This window comes from Artemia sp. Qi Xiang Cuo, chromosome 1 (assembly GCF_049724085.1).
Source record: "Artemia sp. Qi Xiang Cuo chromosome 1, ASM4972408v1, whole genome shotgun sequence".
In the NCBI taxonomy this organism is placed as follows: domain Eukaryota; kingdom Metazoa; phylum Arthropoda; class Branchiopoda; order Anostraca; family Artemiidae; genus Artemia; species Artemia sp. Qi Xiang Cuo.
The window spans coordinates 65,899,246-65,915,581 of NC_142794.1; the positions used below are offsets into that span (position 1 = coordinate 65,899,246).

Below are 16,336 nucleotides of genomic sequence, written 5' to 3' on the forward strand. Positions count from 1 at the left end.
ACCTAAAAAAAAAATTTTCATAAGACGTATAAGTTTAATTTCCCTTGTATTTCCTAAATGACAATTAAAATATATTTATGTTTTGTAGTGAACTCATTGGTGGGTAGAAACCAATTTAATCTAATTCGGGTGTAATAATTCACCACAAGATACAATTTTTTGTTATAAAGTCGTTGGAAATGTGATTGAAAAACATGGGAATCAAATCGAAACGCGTTGTCTAAAACTTGATTGATTTAAGTTTTCTTGAAAGCCAGATCATTACGTGCAAGGAATTGTCTTAGATGACAGTCTTGTTGTACCATAAAATGGATCATTTTCAAATATAACCCTTATAGGTCATCTTAGGACACATTATTCCTATTCAGGGGACGTCTAATTAGGAATTGGGGGATTTGCCCAGTTATTGCCTCAAAATGCGCGAATAATTACGTTTAGTTAGTTTTCTTTTGTGGCAGAGATTGTGCCACATGGCGCAGGTATGATATTATCTAAAATTTCACAGGGGTATGTTCTATGCGTTAGATGATCCTGAGAAGAATTCGTTGATTCGTCTTTTTTGACCTCGCGGTTCCATACGTTATGCCACGGACGTGCTGCCCGACTAAAAGAGGGAGGCTCATAATTTTGATTTGAAGATTACCTATAACATCTTTTGTTCCTTTTCTTTGGGGTTTTATCATGATATTCTTTACTAGGTCAGTCCTATGGGAGCTTGGTTGAAGGAGAAAGTTTGAAAATTTAGCTTCAATCAATCTTTTGATTTAGGGTCTTTGAAACATGTTTCTGAGCAAAGGGCAAGAATACTTTACAGATGTTAAAATCTATACTTGTTCTCCTTTGTTTCAACTTTCGCTATTACATTAGAAATTACCCTTCAGTTATTCATGCTTTGCATAAATGCCCTTTTTTGTTTTATTAGTTTTAGTTAAACTTATATGCTCGTAGTGAATGCGTACTTTTGAATTCTTGAATACCGTGCCTTTGCAAAGCTTAAATTTTGTGAACAGCATGTGGTTTACTATGCTACACTTCCCATTAGGGACTAAGGACTCTATGGGACCCGATGTCGTGATTGGTTTATAAGGTTAGTAAAAATTATTAAATACTGTTTTGTTATATGAGCATTTATGATTAACGTCAATTTTTTTGGAAGAATTTTCTTCTTTTTATATTAGTTGGTTATTTCTTGCATTACTTGATTTTTGAATTATTTTGGTTATTAGTCTGTGTTTTGACAGGCCTATATTGGTATAATTTTGACCTACTCGTCTTAGCGATATGTTGCGCGGTTTGCGTCTTTTATGACAACCCATAGAAATTGAATTACGGTCTTTTTTGCAGTTTCTTGAGAATTTGCCTCAAGAAACTTGAGAATTTTGACTTGCCTTATTTTGTAGGTAATTACAGCGCAGCTTGTTTTTTTAAAGCTCTCGTTATTCTTTTCTTTAAGGCCTACTTCTGAAACAGAATGTATTTGCTGTCGTCAAATAACCATTAGCCTAATTGTACGTTGCTACTTTTTATAGCGCCACAGTGAATGTATGGGTCACCCAAGCGATACACGCTATGTGAACGTGTTCAAATATTGTGGGTATCACAATACTTTAGGAATTAGCTGATTGGTTTTTTGTTTTACCCTTCTGGTAGGCTATTTTAGCAAATTATTTGTCTTATAATATACGACTGATTTCTGGATCGTAAGCGAATAATTTTATTCGAAAATAGCCTCGCATTTGGTTTTACCGGTTGTGATTATCTTCCAATTACAGTTCAAAACCTCTCTAAAGTTAAGAAATTGTCTGACCTAGGAAAAAGTTTTTTTTTGTTATTCTTTTGTTACAGGTTATTCTTTATACTTTAATAGAGCGTTTCATTTGTATGCTTTGACTCACTTTAAGGTAATCTTGGCTGAATTTTTGGCTGCAATTTTTAGGGTGTTTGACGAATATTTTGTCCGTATTTTTACGTATTTTTTTTGATAGCTTGTTTTCATAACTTATGAGTTACACAGCCCTTGGGGTACACTTTGATATGGCAAGTTAATTATTAGTTTTTAGGTGAAAGAGCTATTAATTATAGGTTTCGATTACGTTTGGAATCATGATTATTAATTGTTCTCGTATCAACGCTTTACAAAGGGTTACACGAATTGCATAAGTAATCCTTAACGTTGACCGAAGTGGTATTTGCTTAGTAAGAATGGCACGAAGGGAATTTATTTTTTTTCTTAGTGATTTGTATGGTTTGTTTAAATAATTGAATTTATTTAAAGGCTTAGATGAACTTTTTTTTCTTCTTTTAGTAGGCTTACATGTACAATTTTTTGAACGACTAGTCAGGCATGCTTCTGTTATTTAGATTGACAGAGACCCTATATCTATAATTCGGTTAATTATTGTATCCCTATAGGCAGGTAAATCATGCCTCGCATCGTTATTATTACATGTATATATATAAATGCTTGATCGTTGCATTACTGCTAATTACTTGTTTTTGTAACTACCTGTTTCTCAGTTAGATAATTAATTTGATAACAGCTCGCCTATATATATATTTATTTTTTTTGCGAATGAATATTTTAGATTGTCTGGTATTTTGTAACTTTTACGGTAGGTTTGGGTGTTTGTATTTCCGGTCATCTTTTCTTGTGATAAAATTTGGTACATTGTGGAATTCCATATTTGACTATGTCGTTGGCATGACGTTTTTCGAATAAAATATCCCATAAAATTGATTTCAGAAAAAGTAGAACTTATCCTGAAGAAACTCTCAGTTTCGAACATCCAAATACATACAATCAAGCCTTTGGAGGCTCGACACACCGAAGGCTCCTCCGGATCGGTAGCCAAGTTGAGTATTCAAGCGCCGTTCCGAGTACTTCATTAAAATTAAAATAATTATTGAATTTGGTTTGAGACTATGGATTGATAGACGACCGAACCCAGGACACAGATTTGATCCTTGTGCTCTGAGGTAAATCGTCTCACCAAGCAATCCCTATGATTCCTGGGTTCTCCCACTTCGGGGGCTACCCGCACTTTCTTCTTTATGACTGAATTTGTAATATATTTTCTTTGTGAAGTTGGGGAAATACTATTTTTGGGCTAGGAGAAATAGTTATTATTAGGTAATTCACTATATTTTATCGCTAAACATTATATTCTCAAAAAAAATTTTTTTCTGTTTTTTAACTGGAAAGGGATTTTTTACCTTTTTTGAGTGGTATAATCACTTTATGCATAAGTGAATAATATGATTTGGTAGATATTTACCAAAATATTTACCAAATCATATTATGGACTTACAAATAAAGTGAATATAACCTACCACTCAATGCCTTTTTTATACTCTTTCCAAATTTAATACTCATTTTTGTTGGAAATAAATTTTACCCCCATATACTAATTCAGGGTATATATTTGCACCTTAGGGGGATGGGGGTAAAGTTTAAACTTACCTCCCATTTACATCAGAAATAAAATTGATATTTGATTAATTCTACTGCTCTGTAGGGGTTTCCTCCAGGCCACTCAGTACATCCCCTAGGGATGTCCCTTGAATGTACTCTCTGTAGAACCCATCAGCATATTGACATATCTCATGAGTTACAAAATTCATCCCAGTAATGGTTTAAATTGCATGGTGTCTCAGAATACCATTATAGAAGATTATTTGTTTAGAGGGAAAAGATTAAAGATTTAAGGGAAATGGAAACTTCTTGGTAGGATGTAAAGATATTTTGTATAAAATGTAAAGGCTATGGATGTAAAGGCTTTGAATAGACTGGGATGGAGGAGGAGTATGCATAGCTTTGTTGGCCTCAGGCTGGATGATGCTGTGGTGAGTTATTAGTAGTAGTAGTATATATGTTTTCACTCCTTACTGCATGTGTGTTTACAGGTTCTTGATTTTGTCAGCATTGATTCAAATTATGGGGATTAAGCTGAATAAATAGCAAAATAGGACACATATTTTATTTGTGCTAATATTGTCTTTTTTTTACATTAGGGGAGGTTGGGGGGGGGGGTTAAAAAATAATGAAATGGTCGTAAAAATTTTTTAATTAAAATCTTTATATACATTGTTAAATAATAATTTTTTTTAACATGTTTTCTGCTCAAGAGCCCCAATACATTATATGAGCCCCAATAATGCACCAATACTTGGTACATTAGTACCAAGTAAAAAAAAATAGTGAAAAACCAATTAGATGTAAAAGTTGGCGTTTAAATGAGCCCTAGAATAACCCTACAATATTTCACTGCCCAGCTAGCAACAAAAAAAAAGAGATCTATGCTACCCATGCAGATGTGATGTTCCTTGTTATTCAATTTGTTGACAATAACTTTCCTGTTACGCGTTTTAATAATGGTGTATTTTTGTTTTGCTATGATGCTGTTTTTGAGTGGTTTTTGGCTGTTCAGCATAAATCTCATGGGATTTTTTGTATCTATGTAAGGAATAAACCTACTAAGTTTCATCAAATCATTGGACTTTGATAAATTACAGGCATAGAGGCATATTTACTTCCAGAAAAAAAGAGGAATCTTGCCAAAATTGGAATGTTGCCAAACTTTGCAATTGTACTTCATTGTAGCATCAGCCAGAACTGGACCTCTAACTTTTTGACACAGTTTCATTTGCCAAAGAGAAGATATGTTTCTCATCTGTAAAATAATTCTACTTAAAAACTTTTGTCTCTAAAAACTAAAAACTGATGCAAACTTAAAAATTTGACAAGAGTTTTGTTTGCTTCTAGGGAAAACTTCTGAAAGTTTTCACTAAATATTCTGAGCAAAAACAAATGACCCATTTCATCTTTAACTGGGCAAGGTTTTTGACAAAGTTATATGTGTTTTTTTAAAAAAATTTTTGGGGGGGGGGGGTTGAAAACACGAACAAAAATAGGTTTGTGCTGAGCACAAAAGAATTGGAAGCACTTAATATTTATCAAATCTAAAAAGTTATTTTTAATATTGCACAGACCCTCTTAACACTATCTTTACTTAATTGATGGTAAATCAGTCTCAAGCATGGAATACATTCACGACCTTAAGGGCTAGGCATACATAGCTGATTTGGGGAACCAATTTCAGCAAGGGTATATTCCATGTTGAGTGATTATAATAAATGATGCTAAGAGGCGGGCTTAGTGACGTTTTTTGGTGATTAATCATAATTAATTACTATTAATTTACAATAATCATTAAATACGTTTAATTACATTCCTAAAGCTTTAAAGCCCTAGTACATTCCTTGTCTAGAACATTATTAATTATGATTAATCACCAAAAACTGTCACAAAGCCACGCCTCTTAGCATCATTAATTAGAATCACTCGACGTGGAATACACCCTTGCTGAAATCAGTTCCCAAAATCAGCTATGTGTGCTTAGCCCTTTAGGGTTTGACTTTGGTTATACCCAAAGTATACCCTTTGACTTGGGGTATGACCTTGGGGTTTCATAAACGTTTTTGAAGTGTTGCCTATCGGGTGAATTACCGATTATTAATCTAAGTGCAAATTCTCTAAGTTTAACCTTTATACATTGATTTCAATGAATGTGTCTACTGTAATTCAAATGCTTCAGTGTTGCTCATCAATATGGTGCCCTCTTTATGAGAGCAATGAAGCAAAAGTCAAGAAAGCACAACAAAGGACTGTGAAACTTGAACCTTATCTCAGATATGTACCATACCTTCAGAGAATGCAGAGACTACAGTTGCCTAGTTTTCAGCTTTGATTTGACAGAGCTGACTTAAGAAATGCATTCCGCGTTGTTGAGAATGTTCTAAAGTCACTTCCCCACTTTTAAAAAATATACCCACCATGTCCACAGAAAAAAGTTAGGTCAAAAATCTTTATCCATGTGTATGTGGAAGTCTTGGAGACACAATACTGCTGGAAACAGTTGTAACTGTCACACTACAGTCTTACAGAAGCTGGTGATCCTCTACAGGGTTCCATACTAGGTTTTATCCATACTATGTTCTGTACCAAACATAGTACCCACACACACTTTGACCATACTATGTCAAGAGTTCCTAACGATATTCTTTTAGAGTAATCTTGGCCACATTGACCATTCTTTTGACATGGTTGTTGTAATAAAGTGTGTTTCATCATTGTCTTCAAATGTTGTAATGTTAATTGTGAAAAGTTCTGTAAAGCTTACCACATTTGGTATTGATAAACAAATAAATAGCATTTTAATATTACAAATAACAAAAACTGTTTTTTAGGCTTTGTTTTTATTGCTTGTATTCATTTATCTTTTTTCTGAGGAAGAAAAACTAAATAATTTGTACTATTTTGACTGTGGGTCTTTGTTGGGGTATTCTAACACCTCAAGTATACCACTTTAGAAACCAAGAAATATAATACAATGTTAAGCCACTCTTTAGTTTCAAAAGTTTTAAAATTTTTGTTTGAAAATGTCAAGCATAATTCTCAGAAATCTATATTCCATTTCAGCACAATATTTTTCAGCTCACCTTGTTGATAAGCTCACACTGCCTGTTTTGGAAACCAAGAAATGAACCAGGAAACCAGGAAACCAAGAAATTGAGAATTACAAATTGAAGTACAGAATAAACATCATGAAAAGAGTACGTTAAGAAGTATTGTATATTGAATGTGTAGTTTAGAGATGGTTTATACAGCAGGTGGCATTACTATTATACAGGTTTATTTTCATCATCATTATCATTTATGTATATCCTGACCAGGCATCTACACATGGCAGCAGAAGGTTCTTTGGGTGCCCCTTGCCCAAGTCACTTGGTCCTTGTGACTCCCCACATACTTTTCTGCATTTTTCATGTATCTAAATTATCTGTTTCAAATCTGTCAATATGCCTGATCACCACCTTGTTTATATTTCTAAAATTTACTCCAAAAGTGTCAAAATTACTTGTGTAATTTTTTTATATTAATTTTTTAATTTAATAATTAATAATATTATGTCTATGATAATATTAATGTTATATATAATATACATAATAATAGATAATATGTATAATAATAATATTATAGTTTTTATAATATTTTATAATAATTTTCTTTTTCATATCCCTTGTTGTAAAACTGTAAACTCATTTCAAAAATTTCTTCCCAGGGTATTCTTTAAGTAAATTGTTTTGAGAGTTTTTCTGGCATTTTATTTTATAAATAAAGAGTAGGGGAAGGGACAAGGAAAAGAGTCCTTGGCTATTTGATAATTTGAGCTGATGGAAAATAAGGAGAAGAAACATTAAATACTTTTAGGAGTTGAGATTTTAATCTTGTTTTATTGCTCTGTAGATAATTACAAAAAAATTGCAGATGCTCTTAAATTGTTAGACTAAACCCATACTATTACAAAACCAAAAAAATTGGAAACAACAGATTTTTTTTAGGTTTATTTTTATTACGTGACTTTCATTCAGCCTGAACCATTTCTGTTTCATTTCATTTTTTTTTTGGTTTTTTAATTTAATGAAAATTCAAGTTTTATCTAATTAAAGTAAATTTATTTTTTAATTTATTTTATTTAGCGTAAACAATAGTGACTTTTTGCTATTCTAAAAAAGTTTTAGTACCATTAAGCCTATTTTTGTTCCTTTTGTGCCCATATGGAGTTGGGGAGGGGGGTCTCCTCCAGATAGGTCTAAATAACCCCTTGGTTAAGTTCTTTGTCAAAATTGAAGTATTCCAGTCTGAATTTTTTTCCTAATTCCTAGATACGCCCCCCCCTGAGGTTTAGGAATCTGAGCAATTATTACCTAATCAAATGCCTTTGATTGATATCTGGCATCTTCAGTTGATCTAGTGGGTACAATTTGGCCAGATTGAATAATAAAAGGTTTTGGGTGTACTTCTATGGTACATTTCTAAATTGTACAAAATATAGGGCATTTTGCAAAGATCCAAACATTTTTATGCTGTTGTTTTTTTTTCGTTTTTTTTTAGGGGGTATGATATATTAAATTATAACTCTGTATCATATATTATAATATATATTAATTTTTTTTAACATAAAAATTTATGCTTTATTTGATTGTCTTGCCATAAGTCTTAAAGCCTGGATAAGAGATCTAAATAAACGACAGAAAACTAAAAGCTGGCACCTACTTTCCCAGAAATTCCAGAAAAACCATTTAACTTCTGCTGTTTTGTGCCAAAGTAAGAGATAGTCGGTTTTAATGAAACCTGTATCATTAGAAAGTATGATCTTTCTTTTTATTAACTAAAGCAGAATTTAGTTTTAAAGTTCAGGAAATGGCAATCTCTAAAACTGTTAGAGCATGGCTGCTAGGAAAATGCAAAAGTTCAGTTCAAGGACAATTTCATTTGAGTAATGAGGTAGCTTGGGGCGCTCCCGGGGCCAGGGGCGTACGTAGAAGGGGGGGGGCTACAGCTACCCCAATAACTTCAAATTGAAAAATAAGTATAAAGAATGTATATGTCTAAAAAAGCAGTTAAAAAAAAGTATACGGTTGAAAAAGCTGGAAATAAACAGCCGGAATGACAGAATAAAAGTCAAAAAAGAATAAATTATCCATAATGTCTTGGAAGGGTTTAGCTCTAATCTAAGAAGATTAATGCTGAAGCTTGTTGATGATTTTTGGTGATTACTTATTAATAAAGGTTTCATAGGTATGATAGAATTTGCTGGTAATGTAAGGTTTTGTGAACTGACTGTAAATTCAGCTTCTTCCCGCCACCCTTCATCACAGAATCGGCTGACCCTCCCCCTAGTCAAGAAGCTACGCACGCCCATGCCCTATGCTGATACCCGCTTTGATTTCAGGCTTGCCAACATAGGGGACGTAAATTTTAATTCTTTTTTCGGTAAAATTCTACTTTAGCTATATTACATTATTAATATAGTATTACATTAGTAATATGTGCATTCCCAAAGATACCTACACCTTCAAAGAAAAATCTTAACCTTCTATAGCTGTTTGTGGTCACTTGTTTTTGCTCACTGTTAAGCTGCAATTCATTTTCCTTTTTTGGGGGGGGGGGGCTGGCCACTACAAACAAAAAATTATAACTGCATAAGGAAGCCTTTTTCTTTAAAAATATCTCCTATTGTTGCTTTTTTTTTATATAAAATTGGGTGCGTAAATTTTAAATGACTAAATTTTAACTGTGAGTTTGGATTTTATCTGTCTTAGTAGTTAAATGTTATAACATGTTAATATTTTATGGTAGTTTAAATGTGTTAAATATGTTCTTACAATGAGAGTGGAAGTTGAAATAGCTGAAATAGCATTATTTATGAAATAAACTACAATAGTTAATTATACTATTAAATGAAGGGTGAAATATTTGAAGTTAAAATAGCATAATTAATTAGCAACATATATAGTTCTTAACTGGAGATATTTTTGAAAAATGGCATGAATATCCTGCGTGAAAGAAGCTGGACATACGTGAATATTATTCTTTAATTCATTCTTATTTTAATTTTTGCCCCATTGCTTATTTAAATACTTTTAAATCCCGAATTAAGCCCCTTCAACGTCTTCAAAATAAGCCCTTCGTACATTATAAGCACTCCTTCCGTGGCACTCCCTGATTAATCCCTTTCTAAGAGTCAAAATACATTTTTGAACATATTGCCATTTGATCTCGTCCTTCCAGTCCATAGTGTCCTTTTTAGACTTGAAGAAATTAAATAATTACTACCATTGGCTCTTGATTCTATTAATTTCACGCTAATTTCTTTTGTTCAGAATAAGTATAGTCTAAGACGACGTTCAGCTAAATTGTCTTGCCCTAGAATTTATACTAAACGATCCAGATTGTCTCCAAAAGATTCAGTAATAAAGTTTTGGAACATTCATGAAAGTTATATGGATGCACATTCCTCTATTTCGCTTTATAAAAATAATTTAAAACTATATCTAATTGATAATTATTAATTAATATGAAGTCATGGTTGCCGGTGCTGATGCTAATTTATATTTTGTTTATTATTTGATTCGGAATATGGGCTGTGAGTTGAATATTGTGTCTAATTTTCTTTTTTATGATGTGTAGTTTTATTGTTTATTATTATTCATTTTTTCATTACTTTTATCATATTTTTTTCTTCTAAGGGTCCCGGTTTTCGAGTATAACTCACTTTTGTAGACATTCTCTTTAATTATTTTTCTTTTTGTTGTATAATGTATTATAGTGTTATAGTGAGTATAATCAGTTTGAAAATTAAAAGAACTTGAACTTAACGTTACTCATTGGAATGCTAGAGAACACAATCAAACAATAGAAAATATTGTTCATATTCTTTAAGCACAAACTGTTAAGCATTATGAAAAAATAATGTGCACTATAGATCATACAACTCAGCCATACAGCTAAGTAATGATTGTTTTTCGCTAAAAAATTTATAAGAACTAGCCCAATTAGATAAAAGAGGTATATTTGACAATATATGGTCTTATGTACTGTATTTATATACACGACCATTTATATAAATACGGTACATATTTATATGCATCCGGCGCGTTCATTCGTCCTACGGGCCTGACACCCTCTCTGGGCAATCTGCCCAGATTCATGAGGACTTTAGACTGGACAAACGACGGTCTTACGAGGCCCCTAAACACCGCATCGGTCGAAATTGCCTCCTTGTCGAATGTGCACTGTAGAACATACAACTCAGCCTCCTAATACCGATAAAAAGATCTAGAGTGATACATTTGCAAGCTTTAAAATATGTGCAAATCTTAACGTAAACATGCTGAGAAGTTAAAAAACTATTGCTGCTTTTAGGTACCACGTGCTTGATACTTATGCTAAATACCAAAGTTGTTTATATTCTCATCAGTTTGAGCTGCGTAGAACTGGTTTGGGTAAGATCGAAACAGTGAATAAAGATAAAAGCAAAGAGTCTTGATAAGAATAATGGTGCATGCTGGATTTGTAGGAATCTTAGCCCCTCTGGTTTCTTATAAATAGTTTGTTTGGATTCCACCAAATTGAATAGATGTGTTTCAGTCAAGGATGTTGCTAGGGGAGTGGGTGCCCTTTGAAAAACTTGTATTCCTAAAAAAACTCAAATGTGAGTGTAGAGCTAAGTTTTGACAAAAGACAGCAGACCCCCCCCTCCTCCCATCTCCTAGCTGGCTAATTAAAAAAGCTATTACTGCAGTTTTTGTTTAGTGAAGGTTGCCTAAAGCTAATGAATAATAATATGAAGCGTTTCATCACTGAATTGGTTTGTCTGATGAATGGATAAACATTCATCTTTGTGACAGGAGGGGAAGTTAGACGTACCCTTGTTTTCAATCGGTGTAGCCCCTCAAAGCGAGCCTTTAAAGTGTGTAAAGTAAAGTCGTAAGAAAAGACAACAAATTTGCTATCCCCACTTGGCTGATCCCCTGTAGAAAATGTTCTTGCTAAGTCCATGAAAGGGTAGGGGAAGATTGCCCCCTCTCTTCCTCGCTTTGTCTGAAAAACAATGTATCTGCACCATGGAGATATCAATTTCCTGTTGAAACAAGCAGTTTTTGCAACACTTTCCTAAATAACCTCCCCCCCACCAGCGTGACCCTCTGCGTAGGACATGCTACTAGTCCTGCTAATTACCTTTTTGGCTTTTAAGAAAGATTTGAAGACCTCTCAAGAGAGCTTAAAGAAGAAAATGTTCACTTGGAATATCTAAAACAAAATCTATATCCTAATTGAAACAACCTTAAAGAACTTCAGCTCTTGTAACTGAGAAAATAAATGACCAGATTTAGATGTTATTTTTAATTGAATTAAAAACTAAATGTAAATTAAAATGTTAAAATAACTATGCAAAGCGTTTTTTTGTTTCATCAAAGATAAGCTGTGTAAAGGCAGGGCTGATGAGACATAGCGTGATGTAGAAAACCAGTCTGTAGACATATTAGAAAATAACTGTATTCCTGAGATGTTTATATTAATAAATATAAACCTCTTCCAGATTCACAAGCAAATCTTATAATTTTGTGTCATAGATATTCTCTCAAAACAAAGCTCAGGTTTTCAAAATGACGAAAACGTATTACCAATTTACTGCTTATTATTTTTTTAATCTAATCTGTTTATCTTGAGGTCCAGGAGGTCAATCTGTCCAGGAGATGGCTCACCGATTAAATTTTACTGTTAATTGCTGGTTTATTCAAGACATCTACTTTTAAGGTCTGCAAAAATAGATGGCGATAGTGTTTAAGTAACTAGCTGTAAATTTTCTTGTTTAAAGACACAACGATAGTCTTAGGCGCAATAGCTGGCAAATTACCTTAAATCATCTTTGCCAAAGATGTGTTTTTAGAATTTATTGTTCCAGAGAAGTTCATTTTTATAAAGTTAAATCGGTTAGACAAACGGACAACTAATATTTATATCGATTTTTTGCTTTTAAGTTAACTGACAGCTGAATTTGTATAATCGAGAAAAAAATTTGAAGCTGTAGTCACTTTCACGTCCTATTTTTATTCGGTTTCATGTCCATTTATTTTTTTTCACGTCCTATATTTTTTCGCGTCCTAACCAATGGTCCGTAAAGCGCAGGTATCGATCTCCTGATTCTGCCTTCGGCCGGGAATGAAATCCATGGTTGGGGGAAGTCATCTGCTGCTTCCTGTTTTTTTTTTCATTTATATCCAGGGAGCCATTTGAAACTGGATTTATACCGTACTCCAGGTAATTTTTATAGTAACTTATTTTGTAATATGTAACTATATTATTTTATAATATAGTAACTTATTTAACTTGTTTTAGACGCTGACAGAAACCAATGATGTAAAATTTTCCATCATTGGAGAGCTGAAGCAAATTTTCATGATAGCTATGAAGAAGTGCTATCCAATATTGAACAATTTTAATGTCGAGGTGGTGGTTTCTTCTAATCCAGAAATGGGGGAATATATATGCAGATCTGCGTTTAGGGTTTCAAAGGTATAGTCTGACTTGATTCGGGGTTTTATTTTCTCTTCTTTTTTATGTATTTGTTTTCTTAGATTAATAGCTCATTTATTTATTAAAACTTGCTTCATTACGAAAAATTCCTTTAAAATTCTCTTATGAAGTCATATACAATACCCAACCATTTTAATACCGATGTGCTGACATATTCAAGTGTATTGTTTAACTTGATTTAGGGTTATATTTACTTTTCGTTTTTTTATTTATTTTTTTCCTTTTATTTAGTTGCTCATTGATTATTAACCCTGTGCCTCATTGCCAAGACATTACTTATCAGAGTTTCAAAAGCTAGAATTATTTCTAAAGTTCAAAGGAATTAAAATCAAACATTTTTCATATAAATTTTAAAATTCAGATAAATTATAATCAAAATTCGCACACAACTTCGACATTCACATATCTGGCCGAATAATCGTGTTCGCATGCGAATAATCGTATATATGAGAACCCAGAGTCAAAATGATAACGTTATTAGGGCAATGCTCCACCCTTTTTTCAGTGTTGCCATTTCGAACCGTCAAAACGAAGGAACAAAATTCACTACTTAAATTTGACCTCGTCCGTTGTCGATTTCGCACGGACTTCGTCCATAAAACTGCTAACAGACGTTATCAGTTTCTTGATTCTCAAAGACAACCGCACATTCAAAGGAAATCTACACCTTTCTAACAGAGTTCGAAACGTCCTACCCACAAGAAACACAAAAAGGTTTCCTTTTTTTCTTTTTAATTTGGTGCCCTCTACTACTAAAAACTGCATAACAGTTTATAGATGTCTTTTTCATTAGAAATTCCAGTTCCGTATTTCCCTTCTAAAAATAAAGATATGTGTTGTTTTTTTAAATTTCCACTTAACTAATTCAAGTCATCAGATTATATTTTTATTGTCCTTGGTACTTGAAGATTTTCAAATATTACTTGGGAACGATATGGATAAGGATCAGGTTTTAATTCCTAAGATAAAATCATATGATATTTTCTTCCACATTAACTTTCAGCACGCCAAAACGCACTTACCCAAAAGGACTGTAGTTCTTGCAAATAAATCTAAAAGATTTGGCAGATTTTGCCTGGATTCGAAAATAATGCGAACTTGTTCCCAAATGAACAGTGTTGTTTCATGGCCAATACTGAAACATTGGCCTTACATAGTATGGCCAATTTCATGGCCATACTATTTTGTGTAATCAAGCTAGTCTTATTTCGCATGACAAAGGTATTGTACAGCACTACAGAGAAGCTGTTGAAATTTATAAATACCAACATTTAGGTCTAGCTTTAAACAGAGATTCCGGTGATTTAAGAATAAACAAGTCATATTTCGGTTTTCTCAAAAGAGAAGCCGATACTTTAGTAATCCCTGAAATAAACCTTGAACCACTTTCCCAGTCATTTAATCAAAAACGTGAACAACCCCTTAGGTCTCAAAGGGTGTCTGCAAGAAATGCATTAATTAAAATCCGAAATCAAATCACACGGTTCTCCAACTTATTTAATTGCTGTTTCGTTTGGTTTTTTCGAGTTAATGAATTGTTTCCTTCTCTTTGTCAGTTGTTTGCTAGTATTCGTCGATGGCAGTTCATATTTTTTTTTTGGATTTGTGCAAATAGCAGATATTGGTGAAGAACTCATTTTTATGGTTTTTAGGTAGGTAGTTTTAATTCTTTTAATTTTTGGCTTTTATTGATACATCGTTTTGTTTCGCGCTGAAAAAGAGAGGCGTTTGTCCTCTCGAAATATTCGCTTTGTTTTTTCAGTATCTTCATTTGGCCTATAAAAACCCCATTTTTGCTCGTTTTTCTTTCGTTATGTGATGTCAGGCCAATGTGGTTTAAGAAATTATCTTTGCCATAATAAACCCTCGGACGGCAAGTATTTTCCCCAAACGTCACTCCCCATCCAGATTACGGCCGCCTCGAGCTGTTTCTGAGCACATCCCTGCTTTGTCCCCCATTCGCTGCGTTACTTCCAGATACGAAAGAACTACAGAAAAAATAAATAAACTGTCTCAATAGTTTCTCCCCCCCCCCCCCTCTTTTTTGTTTATTAGCTGATAATACTGCCCAGGTTCTTGCACTCATTTGCTTCCCCCCCCCCTTTGACCAGTTTTTATTGCTTTTAACTCTTTTATTGATTTACTGCAGTTGAATTATTGACATTTTCTTAGTATCCTTTTTAATTTAAATGCATTTATTTCTCGCTCTAAGTTTAGTTTGACCGGTTTTGAAGGCGTTCGGCCTATAACTCTTACTCCTATTTTCTCGAAACTTTACGAAGGATTACTTGCAGATTGGCCAAAGGAAAAAATCCTACCTCTTACTGACTTGAAACAATTTGGGAACCTAAAATCCACCTCTACTTCCCATTACCTCGTTTCTCTTTTTGATCACATCGAGAAAACCCTTGAAAAGCCTAATTCCTGGCTAAATTTAATTTCCATTGACCTTCAGAAAGCATTCGACCTTGTTAACCACAATATTTTCAATGAGAAACTTGTCAACGAGTTCAATATTGAAACTTTACTGGTGAAAATAGTTGCCTCCTTCTTAACAAATAGATCGCAAGTTGTCAAATACCAAAACCATTATTCAAATCCTCTACCTGTCCACAACGGCATACCCCAAGGTACTCTCCTAGGTCCCCTCCTTTTTTCAGTAATGATCAACAGCCTCGCAAAGGAATTTCCTGACCGATGGGAATTTGTTGATGACCTAACGGTTGTTGAAACTTGCTTCAGAAGTTTGATAAGTGACCCTATGAGTATCCTCAATTAAATTGGAGACAAGGCCTTGGACTTATACATGACAGTAAACGCCTCTAAGTCCATGATAATGCCCATTTGTTTCCTCAAATCCTTGCCCTATTTTCTTAATCCTATCCCTCCTGAGATTTCTGTGTCCTCATTTAAACTACTTGGGGTCACAATTTCTTCCAATTTAAAGTGGGATATCCATGTTAATGACATCATCCATAGAGCTAGTGTGTCTATCGCCCTCTTTAAGCTCCCAAATAAATTCAGCGTCCCCCCTTCCCACTCCTTACGAATTTACACGTCTTTTGTCCGCCCGCATCTAGAATATGCTTGTCCAGTTTGGCACCCAGGTATCTCTCGCGAAGAATCGGAAAAAATCGAATCAATTCAAAAAAGGGCCTTGCGAATAATTTTCAAAGAAGTCAAGGTGCCATAATCTCTGCTCCTGAAAAAAGCTAGTCTGAAAACCCTGGAGCAAAGGAGGGTTTCGTTGTGCCTCCGTTTTGCAAAAAATGCCATAATAAACCATCGGACGGCAAGTATTTTCCCCAAACGTCACTCCCCATCCAGATTACGGCCGCCTCGAGCTGTTTCTGAGCCCATCCCTGCTTTGTCCCCCATTCGCTGCGTTACTTC

At 33.8% G+C, this 16,336-nt stretch overlaps 1 protein-coding gene and 1 long non-coding RNA gene across 2 annotated transcripts in view; both read left to right on the plus strand.

Moving 5' to 3' along the window:
• The first annotated feature begins 740 nt into the window (after positions 1-740).
• Positions 741-6,701, plus strand: LOC148956610 (uncharacterized). Its single transcript, XR_016142368.1, has 2 exons — positions 741-1,087; positions 6,479-6,701. It is a non-coding gene; the product is annotated as an uncharacterized LOC148956610 (long non-coding RNA).
• Positions 6,702-9,185: 2,484 nt separating this feature from the next.
• LOC148956611 (arginine--tRNA ligase, cytoplasmic-like) overlaps positions 9,186-16,336 on the plus strand; it is a 29,419-nt gene continuing 22,268 nt past the window's right edge. The window contains exon 1 of the mRNA XM_089086069.1: positions 9,186-12,922. Coding sequence (XP_088942195.1) covers positions 12,806-12,922 — 117 coding nt within the window. The 5' untranslated portion in view covers positions 9,186-12,805. The remainder of the gene's footprint in view (positions 12,923-16,336) is intronic.